Raw genomic sequence first — 14,660 nt, 5'->3', positions numbered from 1 at the left:
CTAAAAGATAAAATGTAATTTGTTGCAAACACTTTCTGAAATTCACGCATAGTTTTTTTTTCATAGCACACTCTTTCCTATAAGCTTTTTAAAGACCCCTCCTAATCATGGATTTCAAAGTCTTTTGCACCACACTAAGCATGTGTGTTAATTCCATTTTCCACGAACTGTTCGTAGTAGCTGGGTACTTCAGTCTAATTATGTCCTCCCCTTTCCCTCGCCCTCCTCACCAGTCCCTATCTCGCCCTCCCCCTCAACAACAACAACAACAAACCCTCTGGCCCTCAACAATCAAGTCTAATTTCAGACAAGCTGGAAACAGTACGTGTTCATTTGCTCGGGCCTGGGCGGAGGGAAGGGATGGAGGAATGAGGTAAGAGTCTGGGGCTGTGGTATCGAGGGTGGGGAGCGTCCGGTTGGCATGGGCAGGAATGACCCGAGCACGGAGGCAATCAAGTTTGTGCAAACCTGCCGGAGTGAACAGCCCTGCAAGCCGGCTCTTCATTCTTTCATGGGGATGCTCTCACCGCGAGCTTCCCATTCCCGCCTCTTCCCCCAGCCACCCCGCCGACCTGGCACTGTTTCTCCGTGTCACTTCTGCCCGCCAGGCAGGAAATGTTCCCAGCCCCAGGATAAGCCTTTGAAGGGGGTGGTGAGAAAAGGAAAAAGAAAAAACAAAGCCAGAAAGACACAAACTTTACTCGAGTGGCTGGCAGGAGCCCCAAGCACCGCAGGTTTCCAGTTCCCTATTAGCTGGGAGGCGGCCCGCCCCGCCCACTCACGGCGCCCCGCCCCGGGGCGTGGCCTCCATTGCATGCTAATGAGCAGCCCGCGGGCGGGGCGGGCGCGCCTGGCGCTGACAGCCGCGGGGAGGGCCTGGCGCAGGAGCGGCCCCGCCGCCGGCTGCTGAGCACACCGGCCCCGGCGCGCTGGTCCATGCTGGTCCCGGTCTTTGTTCTGGGGCCGGCGCGAGGACATGCGCCGCTGACGATGGAGGTGGAGGACTCGGGCGGCGTGGTGCTCACCGCCTACCACTCGTACGCACGCTCCCAGCCGACTGGCCCCGAACCGCGCTGCACGCCCCGGGCCGCTTCCAGCCACCCGCTCAGCAGGTACCGAGAGCCGCTCCCGGGAGGACGCCCGAGTGGGCTGGGTCGGGCTGCGCTGGGCTGGGAGGGGGCTGCGTCTTGCCGCTGAGCTGGGTCTTCTGACGGGGCGTGCGACCTCCAGTCTCTTGAGTGCTCTTCCAAGTCCTTGGAGGACTGGATGCGGGAGACCCCGCTTCCGTGTGGTCCCGGTGGGGAATGGGACAGGCACTGAGTCTCCCCCAGCCTCGGCGGAAGTCGCCCCCCAGCAGCGCTTAGCCACGGACCTGTATTCGCGATCCCTAAGACGTAGACCTCATTTCTGCCGAAGTCGCCGGCAAAGTAGAATTTAAAAAAAATTAGGAATTAAACACAAGCAGAAAATGAAAGAAATTAAAGTAGCTTATCCCATATCCTCGGGATACCGTCGATTCCTTAGTTAACTGCGTGCCATCTGAGCCACACGTGCATAGTCTGTAAAAAGTAAATCTCAGTAGCTGTGATAAAGTTTTATTTCTAGACGTCTCAAACTTTCCAGTTGCATAAATACTTTGGTGTCATTATTTTTACCAATGTTGACTATGCTGTAAATGCAAATTAGAGTTTATTTTCTTTGGGCCAAAAGGGGGTCTGTAACCATCTGACTATGTGCATTTTAGATTTAATGAATCAGGAATCTATGTGAAATTACTGTTAGCAATATTGATTTATATGATGGCTCCCAAGAACTAAACCAAAAACGTTGAGTTGGGTAGACATAAACATTACAGTAAATGAGGTGGATTGATGCCTGACATACTTGGAGGGGAGGTTTCATTTGTTTAAATGGGCCTGTTGCTCTGCCTTAGAGACATTGAAGCTGCTTTTTTTTCCCAAATGTACAGTTCAAATGGTGTGCTTTTATTTTGTCATGTTTAGCTTTCATTTGTTCTCATGCTTCTACCTTTGGTTACATGACAGTGATTACTTCTGTTTCTTAATGTAATTGACTTGTGGGCCTTCCAACAGTGTGAGTTTATTTCAAGGAATATCCTTTTGACCAGCATCCAGGAGAGGAACAAACTGCCTTGGCCTGAGATCTATCTTGGGCTTGGCTAACAAAGAAAGTATTGTTTCTTCCAAAAACCAGCAGATTGAGTGAAATCTCATTTTTTTATATTGACAATGAAAAATTAACATATTTCTTCCAGCATTAGGGGTTGTGCACATGATTTGAAAGGCTACTTGAAGATACACACTCACATTTGTCTTCTGGGTGCTTTCTAAACATAATCATTGGCTCTAATTACTCAGATTATGAGTCACTAAGTGGATACCAGCAATGTGATGAGAAGCATGGGCCACGTTTGTACATTTTTTGCATGGTTCTGGTGTGGCTGTCCTGTCTGTAACTCCCAGCAGCTGTGTGGAGCACCAGCCAGATTGTGCCATTGGGGCCATCTGAAACTACAGTTTCCAAAGCAAACTGGAACGAAAGTTCTATTAACTCAGCATGTGGTCTTGTGGAATGATAATGCACGAGAGCAGAAGAGCTGCGTGTCATAGCTGGTGTGTTCCCCTAGGGTTGCCAGTTAACATTTCTGTTGGTAAGCTTGCAGTCGTGGCGAGTGCCCGGCATTCTCCCTCCGGGGAGCTTTGTGCTGCCCACCCTGTGATGCAGGGGATGGATGGACCCTCTGCCCCTTGCCCTCTGCAGCGGAATCACGGGAGAATAGCTCAGATCCTTGGTTCCCAGTGAAAGCAATCAAAAAGAGATTCCTGTATTTACAAGGGACCAGAAGATACCACACCATTAATCATGAGTCTGATAACAGAAATAATCAGGCCCAAGTTATTAACCTTTGACTCACTAAGTACTGATCAATACTTCCTTTCAAGCCAAGAAGCAAGATGGTATTGTTCTGCTTCTGAAGAAAGCACTCTCTCTTTCCAGGACCCCCTTTCCCTCAAATTGCTTACATATTCGTACCAGATTTGTAGATGGAGTATAGTAAGGCCCCAGATGGCATGGAGTATTGCTGACTACTCTCTGAGTATCATTCTTTAGCACTTGGTAGCATAGGTTCAAATCAAAGCAAACCGTTTCTTTCCAAATGCCGTTAACCTGAATTTATGCATTTTTGAGTTATTTTTTTTTCTTATTAACCAACACAAAGGAAGCACAAGTTCTGCTAGCTCTATTAGGATTGCTGTCGCTATTCATCACAGTTGTTGATGTAAAGAGGAGAGCGGAACAGTTTTGGAACTGTGTCAGCATTGGGAAAATCAAGCAGGGTCAAGAGGGCCTGCTTTTTCAAGGAAAAAAAGGGCTACTTAAAGACTCAAATATCTGAGTTTGATAATAGCTTCTGTCTCAGAATTGGGGAGGGTTTCAGAGATCATTCTTTTCTCATTTTATGGATTTGGTTAAAACTATGCATTATATTGGTTAAGACTGTATATATAGAACATAGTGAATGAGACCACCTCAAAACATACAAATGTATTGGCCTTCAGAGGGAGTAATATGTTGCTAAAGATTCTAACAGTAGATGATCCTCTCAGGGTGCAATCTACTTTGGCATTTAAAATACTGTTATATTTTGGGAGCCACTCCTTCCCCATTTCATATTCCTTTCTTTTCTTTTCTTTTTTAAGATTTATTTATTTATTTATTTGAAAATCAGAGTTACACAGAGAGAAGGAAAGGCAGAGAGAGAGATGTCTTTCATTTGTTGGTTCACTCCCCAATTGGCCGCAACGGTTGGAGCTGTGCTGATTCAAAGCCAGGAGCCGGGAGCTTCTTCCAGGTCTCCCACGTGGGTGCAGGGGCCCAAGGACTTGCGCCATCTTCTGCTGCTTTCCCAGGCCATAGCAGAGAGCTGGATTGGAAGTGGAGCAGCTGAGACTTGAACCGGTGCCCATACGGGATGCTGGCATTGCAGGTAGCGGCTTTACCCGCTGTGCCACAGCGCCAGCCTCCACTTCGTTTTCTACAATTTCTATCACCCTAGTCCTTGATACTGATAAAATTTAGGAGGCCGGATGGATAGACTTGGTTGTTGATTCTTGTAATTATTTTCTCACATTTTTTCTTTTAAAAGTTTTCTTAGGATTCAGAGTCTTCCCTTCTCCCCAGTGTACACACATTCACACACATATTTTTGTTAGTTTTAAAGCAAGAATATACCTCCTTCAGGGAGATTTTAGCGAAAATCTCTCAAACTAACTTATTTTCCATGTGGTCTGAATTTGGTATTATAGCAAACATGCATTATTTCCAGTTTGAAGTTCTGGGTTGATAGATCTTGAAGGATAATTTAGGTCTATTCTTCATTAGAAAAACAAAATATCTTATTGTATGTTTAGCATCTTTATGTATTCAGAAGTGGTAGAGAGTCCCAGGCCTAGTGTCAAGTGCATTTCCAGATCATAGTGACTCAAACCATTGCAGAATTCATTCACTCGGCAAAGAGGCTAAGAAACGTTTGTTGGGAGGGAAATGTTTCTTTGTTATACAAACATTCTATAGCTACATTCTAATCAAGGAGAAAGAAAAGGAAGAACTAGGCCTTCTCAGTTCTGTTAAAAGAAATATTGAAATTGTCTTTAGAATTATGATTTTTACAGAGACTGGGCTTCTGTTCAGTCTGTTTAGGAATCCAGAATGAGAATGTTGACTTAACATACAAAATAATTTCATCTGTCAAAGGAAAGGTAGCAGAAGATAAGAGCTCTTGTTCTTCAGAGACTCCTGGAATTATGTATCGTCATAAATAACGATGCACAACACTCTTTTGGTGAAGATAGAATATGAAATGGCCATGATTATTGCTGATGTTATCTAGTTATACCATGAACTTCCTGAGAGAGGACAAGAATAGAGGAGGAAAAGGGCCAACTCTTCCTCAAGAACAAATACAGAAGCAGGCCAAGGTTATCCTGGGAACCCTGCTTCTACAGTAGTGTTCCAACTTCTGTGAAGAGGATGTTATTTCCTGAGACGGTTCTTTATGATGAGAATGATTTAATGTACATGGGATTAATGATGAGTAGAAAGTAAATATTTTCTTTTGAGGAAAATCTACATTTAACACTTTTAATGGACTAGTCATTGTACTTTTCTGGGTTGAGATTAATTAAAAAGACATGTCATTCCAGGTGCCATTTCTTGCTAAATTAAGCATTTATGTAATTCTGTATGAGCTCAAGTTCACATACACGGGGACAACCAGTTCATGGGGGATGGCTTTTTTCTAGAGAATTCAGAAATAGTAGTGGAATTAGGATTCTTACAAGAGAGTAGATATTTATAGGTCGTTCTTTGTGTTATGGTGGAAACTAGAGTTTGTGTCTCTGGTTTCTTTTTCCAGTGGGGTCCCTGCTGAGAGGAGCTGCCTCCATATGTGGAGCTGTTGGAAAACATCTGGCACGTTTCCTTTGATCCTGTCATTTGGCTAAACATTTGGCCAGTTGCTCTGTCCATTTTTAACCTGCTCTGTTCTCCCTGCTCATTAATCCCTAATGTAGCTACAAAAATTCAGGGAATTCAGGGTGTTGTGGAATCACCTGCACGTAGATGAAGATGATGGGTTTTTCTGAACTTTTCATTTTGATGTAATTTTAGAATTATAGAAAACTTAAAAAAGAAGTACAGAGAGTTCCTCTGTAACCTTCATCCAAATTCCCCTTTAGATCCATTAACATTTGTATTAAAGATTTATTTATTTATTTATTTGAGAGGCAGACTTAGAGACAGAGACAAGCAGAGACACAGAGAGAAGTCTTCCATCTGATGGTTCATTCCCCAAATGGCAGCAACAGCCGGAGCTGGGTTGATCCAAAGCCAGGAGTCTCTTCTGGTCTCCCACGTGAGTGCAGGGGCCCAAGTACTTGGGCCATCTTCCACCATGTTCCCAGGCCATGAGCAGAGAGCTGGATGGGAAGAGCAGCAGCCAGAACACGAGCAGGCACCCATATGGGATGCCGGCCCCGCAGGCAGAGGCTTAACCTACTATGCCACAGCATCGGCCCCCATGTTTTATTTTTTAGAAGTATTTTTGTGACTAATGGAAAACATTTTCCTCTTACCAGTCAGTGTTCCTGAATATATATATATATATATATATATACACATATATATAACATGAACATTTACAAATTTATTTAACAAAAGTAAATTCTCTAATTTGCAGATGATCAAACTTTCTCCTCATGCCATCCTGAAATCCTACAATTTCATTTCTAAAGTAATTTTTTCTCAGCATATCAGTTCTAGCCAAGAACAAAGGTAAAAATATTCTGTAGCAGAGCCAACAATGTGAATAGAATGTTTCCCCAAGAAAATTTTGGAAATAAATTCTATCTAAGCAATAGTCAATAGACTTGGTGTATTTTTTAATCCTTTTTGGATGAAAATATAAAGTCAGCATATCCTTAAATAGTATGTAGACATCAATCTTTTCTTAATGAGTACCATCATTAGGACACCATCATTTAGAATGCTACAGTTAAGTAGATGTTTAGATTTGCGTACTTAATAGTAAATACCAATGTTGGTTTATTGTTTTATTTATTATATGATTTGAATGATTATTTCTTGTTCCTGTTCTTTCTCCCTTGTTTTCAGACAGGCCTGAGAGTCTTTAACAGGACTTGTCTTCCTAATATTGTTAGCTTTAGCTTGCTTTGTGATGTACTTTTGATTAGATAACTAAGCTTGTTAGAACTGGTGAAAAGAAAATACTGCTCAAAAGACTAAAATGTATAATGTTTCTGTTAAACAGATTGATTAGGTTTATTTTGGTTTCCTTCAGAGTTCTTTTTTTTTACTTTGCTTTTAACTTCTTGTTGTGTTTGGGTGTCACATTGTTTCATGCACCCGTTTCTTTGAGATTCCCAGAGGATATGCATCAAAACAACACAACAATGTGTCCAAAAGCTTCCAGTTGCTTTAAAGCAATAGAAAATGGTAGATTGTTTTGTTTTGTATTTATCTTCTTAAATTTCTGGGATTTATGACACATTCTTTGAGTATCAAATGTGTTACGTCACTCTTCAGCAAACGACTGTTGTAGACAAATGATCCATTTGACAGGCATTAAGTGCCATGTGATTCCAAGGGAAGGAGAGCATATGTTAAGCATCACTTAAGGAACCAGCTGCATGTCTCATGTTACTCTTGAAAACTAATTAAATCTGTGCATTCCATTTCTGATCCCTAGGTGAACAGATACTGACTGCACACAAACACAGTACCACAGGCAGGAAGGTAGACCTGGACAGCAGAAACAAAGTAGTATGCAGTACCTTTTTAAGCTGTCAAAAACTTGAGATTTATTTGTACCATTTCAGTATCTGAGTTATCTTTTTGGGAATCTTTTATGTATAAGATAAATCTTTATGTTACACTTTGTGGTTAGCCACAAAATTTACTTTCATACATCAGTAACGTATAGGGAAAAGCATCTCTTTGAAGTTTCTTGTTCAGAATTCATTGATGAAAACCAATTAAAAATATACTGCCCAGAAGTGTGTGTTGTGGTGTAGTAGCACTGTTTGGGACCCTGCCCGCAGAGGGCTGATTGGCATCCTGGATTCTCTGTGCTTCCCATCCAACTTCCTGCTAATGTTTCTGGAAAGCAGTAGATTATGGCTCAATTACTTAGGTTCCTGCCATCCCCATGGGAGACCCAGATGGAGTTCCTGGCTCCTGGCTTTGCCTAACCCAGCTTCCAGCTGTTGTGGCCATTTGGAGAGTAAACTGGTGGATGAAAGATGTCTTGCCATCTCTCTCTCTGACTTTCAAATAAATCTTAAAAAAAAAAAAAAAAAAAGTTCAAGAAATTGCCCAATGTATTTACCATTAAACAGATACCCACCCATGTATTTGCCTTTATACAAAGGTCCATCAGTGCGTTTAGATTTTCACAGATTAGTAGGGAAATCTGACAGGTGCTTGAAAAACTTTTAAATATCCTAAAAAGATGTTATAACTGATAATAGCCCTGATTTCTCATTCTCTCCCTCACCCTCACTGCTATATTATTTAAATAATTTATACAGTATGTCAATGGTTGGGAGTAAACCCATATTTAAATGACAAGAGATGAAAATCGAAAAGGAAGGATAATTACAATAACAAAATAAGGACTAAACTTCTCTGAAAGTTTCCTTTATATAAGTAGAAAATGTAAGAGGTCGCAAACACCAAAACAAGCTACAGTGCATTGCCATAACAGTCCACTGGTGATTACTCATGCATGACTGTCCTGTGGTGTTGATCAAAATAAAAGGGCCCTGGCTTCACTGAGAGCGGACAGTAGAACAAGCGCTAGGCTGAGAGCTGGATATGTGTTATCCCATCTGATCATACAGCTGTCCTGTGACAGCAGGACCTGAGCCAGAGAGAAGTAGCCCAGAATCTCACCGCAAGGTAAGGAGAGCCATGTTTAAATCCAATTCCTTTTAAAACTTATGCTTTTAACTTGTTTTTATAGATCTTGTAACATTGCTTACTACATTATGGTTTTATTGTTTTTTTTTGCCTCAGTTTGATGATAGATTTATTGAGAGCAGAGACAGTATAATTGTATTCTTCTTAGCAATTGGCATTAGCAACTTTTACATAGTAGATGCCATAAATATTCAGTTTAGTCTTTCCTTTTACAGACATTTTTATTCTGTTTTAATGGAATCACTAAAAAATGGTAACTATGAATGGAAATAAATAACCTGAGAAGTTTTGTTATCACTTGTAGGCAGTTCAGTAGAATTTGTGTTGTTCATTTAAAAGCTATAATCTTGTCATTCATCCTGGTTATTTAGGTACTAATATTTTAAATTAGGCAAAATGTGCTGGAGAAGTTGGTCAACTGATCAGCAAAATAAAACCTGAACAGTTGGTAATGGGAAATCTTCCTGTGGCTTTTCTCTCTTGTTCTCAGTCTCTCTTTTGGTAGAAGAGGGGAGGACAATTTTTAATCCTTTAATACTTAAGTCTATTTCATTAATTGTTTTGCAATATGACTTATAAGGAATATTTTAAATGTAGTTTTTTTGAGTCATTTCTGAATAATAATAATAATAATCTGAAAGGCAGAACAATAGACAGAGAGAGAGACAGACAGAGTCATCCACTGGTTTACTCCCCCAGCTAGCTGCAATAGCCAGGTCTGGGCTAAGCAGAAGCCAAAAGCCAGGAATTCCATCCAGGTCTTCCATGTGGGTGGCAGGGGCCCAAGTGCTTGGACCATCTTTCACTGCCTTCCAGGCCCATTAACAGGGAACTGGACTGGGAGCTGAGTAGCCAGGACCTGAACTGGTACTCCAGCATAGAGTGCTGTTCCCTCAATGCTTGATTCTTAGCCATTGTCTTATCTGCTTGACTAAACAGCCACCCCAGGAATTCTTAACTAAGTTGAGAAGCAATACTCCATGAGAGTTACTGTGACCTTTCTCTCTTATTGCCCAGTATTTGGTCACATTTTCACCTCTTCCTGGTTTGAAGCCAACCATGGGACCAAGTGAGTTCCTAGAATGTATCTCTGTAGAGAAAAGTTATCTTCCAAATCTTGCTTAAAAATTTATGGTAAGATAGGTCATGAAAATATAGAGCCCTAATGCATCCCTTGTCCCTTATAAGCCCGACAGTAGCCCTTATCCCTAATGACCTCAGAGCCATGTATGATACTGACCTACAATGGGCTTCAAGGATTTCTGTTTAGCAAACTAACTCTGGATCCCTTTTGGTTTGGACTTGAATCTTTGTTCTATAAAGTAGAGAGACCAGAATAACCTCCAGGCTCTGGGCCTTAGTGTTTGTTTTTCAAGGTATCCCCTTTGTTCAGCTTTGGTTCCAAGGATTGCAGAAGGATGGAGACTGAACAATGATATTACCTATGTGAACAGTGGCCCGGGCAGCTCTCTTACTGTCTGTATGAGAAGAGTTTCTTCCCATAACTCTTAACCTGCCAGGGGGTCAGAGAGTGCTGCTGATAGCCCCCAAGTGTCCCGAAGACCCACCGTGAATGAAGACAGCAAAGGACAATCCCCAGAGGACGCTAAGTGTGGAACAGGATGCTGCCCGGAGCCTCCCAGAGGGTGCACCAGGCTCTGAGTTTCCTTCTGCCAGCCCCGCTCAAGTGCCCCCATCACTGCAGGGTTCACTCAGCCCATGGTGTGGGTAGCTGTGCTCTGTGAGCCCTCAGGCCAACAGCCAGGGTAACATGGAGGAGAGGAAATGGGCTCGCTGACTGGGAAACATCCAGGGTTAGGACTAGAGAGGAGGTGGTGTCAATTGTGAGAATGGCATTTCCTTAGCTTCCTTTCAAACACCATTACATCTACCCATGCATGTTATCTTGCCAAGCGTAAATCCCAGTGTCTTGAAAACACACTCGCTATGACTTTTCGTTGGCATCTTAAAGAAAAACATTTACTGGCCTCAATGGGGTAAGCAATTAATGGGGAAAAGAGCTGACTGAATGTTTCCGTAGGTTCTGTTTTGAAAAACAGAGGATCCTTGGCCCTGTGATCCTTAAATACAACAGCTGAACTCCTCTCCTCCCCGTGACTGCAAGGTCGACTTGGCCACTGCTTTTATAAAATCTGAATTGTGCTTAGTTGCAAAAGTGCCACGCTGGAGGACTCCCACCTCTTGCAGTGGCTGGAAGCATGGAATTGGAAGAGCCAGCTGTGCACTGTGTGTGTAAAGCTGTATCATCCTTTGCGAGGCGGTGAGTCAATACCAGCTAAAACAACATGAGTCATTGCGCATAACAAGTCCCCGTGAAGCTGATTTTGATTATACCAATCCTAAACAAACATGATACTCCTCTTATCCAGTTGCTAGAAACGCTCGTAGGATGGGAGTTTAAGAAGCACATATTTCTCTTTAGAGTTCATGAAAGTGCTCTGCTACCCTGAGGACTTTGGAAATGTTGTCTTAAAGAGGAATTCTCTTCAGTTAACCAAATCTTACCCATAGTTCGTGTGCTCTTTGGTCTCTTCCCTTCTTCCAAGTCTACCCTGCCCATACCCAAAACTGCTCATTGCCCTGTTCATCTGGCTTAAGAGCTGTTGGATGAAAATCTGCACAATTCAGATTGGAATCTTAGAGCTGTTTGCTTATTCTGTTCCAGGATCCTCTAATCTGTTTAATCTTCTGGTGTAAAAATGATGGTTTTAAGGTAAATCATGTTGAGGTAAAGCAATGGCCTAGAATGCTAATGGAGTAGTACAGTAAAGCTACTAAGGGTCTAGATGTGGGTTGTGGGAATGTGGATGAAAGGGAGTAACCATTTTTTTTTTTTTTTTTTGGAGAGAGAAAGAAGAAGAGAGAGGTCTTCCATTTACAAGTGGCTGCTATGGCCAAGGTTGGGCCAGGCTGAAGCCAGGAGCCAGGAGTTTCACCCAGGTCTCCCACATGAGTAGCAGCAGCAGCCCAAACACTTCTGCTGCTTTTCCCAGGCCATCAGCAGGGAGCTGGATTGGAAGTGGAACAGCTGGGACAAGAACTGGTGCCTGTGTAGCACAGTGCCTGCCCTGGGAGTAACAGATTCTATAGAGAAAACAAGCAAAGACATTGGCATGATTTGGTGATTTGGTACATACTAGCAACCAAGGAAAAAGGACTTGGGTTTTGGTCTGGGAGTGTTATGAACTGAAATTGGAAATGCTGGTGGGTGAACAAATTTTAGATAGGGAAATGATGGGTTTAATATGAAATTTTTGAGCTTTAGGTTTCTGTAAGATAATGAAGAATATTTCAAAAGTTCATGGAAAAGTAGAAATAAAATAAGTTTATTTTGAGGCATGAAAAAAGAAAAAAAATTCATGCATAGTTTTTTTTTCATAATAAGCATTTTCCTTGAACTTTCTAACGATTCCTTGTAGATGCCCAGCAGACAGTTGGCTGTACAAGTTGGAAACTTAGAAGGGAGATTACGGCTAAAAATTCTAAGTTGGTTTACTCATGAGAGACTTCAGCCTTTGGGGGCTGGATGAGATCTTGCAGCGGGGAGCAGAGTCTCCAAAGTTAGCAGCAGAACAAAGATGGAAATCCAGGGAGAAATGCCAGTTAGGGAAGAGCAGGGTTTAGGCAACAGGCTCAGAATGACTGAGCAGCCACATGAAGATTAGCTAAATGATCAGTAAGGTAAAAACTGAAAATCAGCCACTGGATTTAGGAATGTGGATGCCAGTGGCAATCTTTGCCACAGTGGGTTTCGAAGAGTTGTAGAGGTGGAAGCCAGTTTGCTCCAAGTTGAAAAGTGAATTGTGAGGTAAAGAAATAGAGGTAGCAGACAGAAATAATTCCTTCTGAAAGCTTAGCTTATGAGAAGGAAAAGAGAAGTGGCATACTGAAGGCGGAGCTTTTAAAACTTACTCAGAAGAGCTGAAAATATAAAAGTCGAGAAAGAAAACTGGCACTTCTAAAAGGCAAGGCTTAAGCACATTTCTTTTCCTATTTAAAATTCTCTCTTGTGGCATAGCTGGTAAAGCTGCCTTGTGTAATGCTGCCATCCCATATAGGGGCCAGTTTGAGTCCCAGTTGCTCTGATTCCAGTCCAGCTCTTTGCTAATGGGCCTGGGAAAACAATGGAAGATGGCCCAAGTCCTTGGGTCCCTGCATCCATGTGCAATACCTGGATGAAGCTCTTGGCTCCTGGATTCAACCTGGTCCAACCCCAGCTGTTGCAGCCATTTGAAGAGTAAACCAGCTGATGGAAGCTTTCTCTCTGCACCTCCCTTTCCCTAAGTCTGGCTTTCAAATAAATAAAACAAATCTTTAACAAAAACTTCTCTTAATGCATTTTTGCTTTTAGGATGAAACTTTCTCCTTAGCCTTATAATGGTGTGTAGTGTTGTTAGGACAAGAGCATGGTGGATTTTCTTTGTAGATTCCTTAATTATATGTCCCTTTCCCCATCAAAGGACCTGTCACTTAGTAGTCTTAACAACTGGTTGCTGAATGAACATGGTGCAGACTGAAACATGGACGTGTGACCTGCCCTTAGTGGGAAGCTATCATGGATGTCTTCCAAAGTCTGAGCATCTCTTCCATTCTGAAGTCTTCCCTGAGGGGCAGGATCCCCTAAATTAACCTTTAGTCATAGGATAACACTATGGTATTCATAGGATAACTATTGGTATTGTGCTATAAAGTGAACAGTAATTAATAAAATTAATAAAAATAAAAAACTGGTGACAGTTGTAAATAATCATATCTTGAGATAAAAAACCAAATGCACCATGGCTAGATCATGAGTAGAAGGTAACTTATCTCTCATTGCTTTAAAGATTAAATTTTGCTTATCTCACTTATGAAAATAAGAAAAGGTCAGGCTCTGAATTGCATAATATATAAGTGACATTTCTCAGGCATTTTTTGAGCTACTGTATGCTATACACAATATCAGATGCTGGGACTACAAAAGTGGTTTTAGCTGGTCCATAAGTGAGAACAGATGTTTGTGTTAAGGATCAACTTCAGTTATATGCATAATTTGTAAGCCTTGAGGACAGAAACCATATCTCTCATCTCAGTATCCCCAACTATTAGCCTAGTGGCCCAGAACGGACACTCAGTGGTTGAATGTTCGAGTGAATGAATGAAAGAAGGAATGAGGAGAGATGCATGAGGCACTCTAGGAAAGCAGAGAAGATGTAACTGACCCTCAGAGTTCAGGGTTGCCAAGAGGGCTTCAGGAAAACCTCTTGGAGGAGTCAGTAACTCAAAAAGCAGGAGAGGGCAGACGGTTGGCACAGGGGATTAAGGCATCAGTTAAGACGCAGGCCTCCCATATCAGAGTACCTGGGTTCAAGTCCATCCCTGGGGGTGGCTCCTGACCTGATTCTAACTTCCTGCCAAGGCAGACTCTAGGTGATAGACGTGATGGCTCAAGGGATTGGGTCCCTGCCCTCCATGCGGGAGATCTAAATTGAGTTCCCAGCTCCAGTTTTGGCCTTGCCCAGTCTCAGACATTAGGGGGCATTTTTGAAGTGAGCCATTGGATCAGAGCTCTCAATCTCTCTGCCTCTCAAAGAAAAAAAAAAATGAGCACAGTTAGCAGAGGGGATGTAAGTGTTGTAAGAGTGTTTTTGACAGAAGAACTGGCAAAAGCGAAAGGCATGGTAGTGTGTAGCCACGGAAGATGGTATTACTGAAACCGCTTAACATGAAGTGAACAAGGGAGGGTAGAAACCATTTTATGTGCACTTTGGGCAAAATCATTAGGGTCGACTGAACTCAGTAACATGCCTGGTTTCCGTTGGCCTCTAGGGCCTCCTAACACATTCTATTTTTCTCTATGATTATATTAGAAATGAAGATAATTAGCTAATCCTAGATTTTTAACTAAAACATGAGTTCGGGCCCCTCCTAATTGTATAACACCGCTCCCCCTCTCATTGAACTTTGCTTGCTTGACGAAGCTCTCAGATATTTACAGTCTGTATGATAACATAAGTTATTTCCTAATTTTATTATTTTCAGTTTGGTTTATTTCAACCAGGCGGCCTAAGTCAGGGTAATATATCAATAAACACTTGTCTTTAAGCCTTTTTTCAAGAAATAAAACCTGTCCTTTTTGC

At 42.2% G+C, this 14,660-nt stretch overlaps 1 protein-coding gene across 1 annotated transcript in view; it reads left to right on the top strand.

The window, feature by feature from the left end:
- Positions 1–928: 928 nt before the first annotated feature.
- Positions 929–14,660, top strand: part of ARHGAP28 (Rho GTPase activating protein 28) — a 203,331-nt gene continuing 189,599 nt past the window's right edge. The window contains exon 1 of the mRNA XM_062201379.1: positions 929–1,112. Within this exon, the coding sequence (XP_062057363.1) occupies positions 937–1,112 (176 nt within the window). The 5' untranslated portion in view covers positions 929–936. The remainder of the gene's footprint in view (positions 1,113–14,660) is intronic.

Source organism: Lepus europaeus, chromosome 9, assembly GCF_033115175.1.
Source record: "Lepus europaeus isolate LE1 chromosome 9, mLepTim1.pri, whole genome shotgun sequence".
NCBI lineage: Eukaryota > Metazoa > Chordata > Mammalia > Lagomorpha > Leporidae > Lepus > Lepus europaeus.
This window is presented reverse-complemented; position numbering and strand designations above follow the sequence as displayed.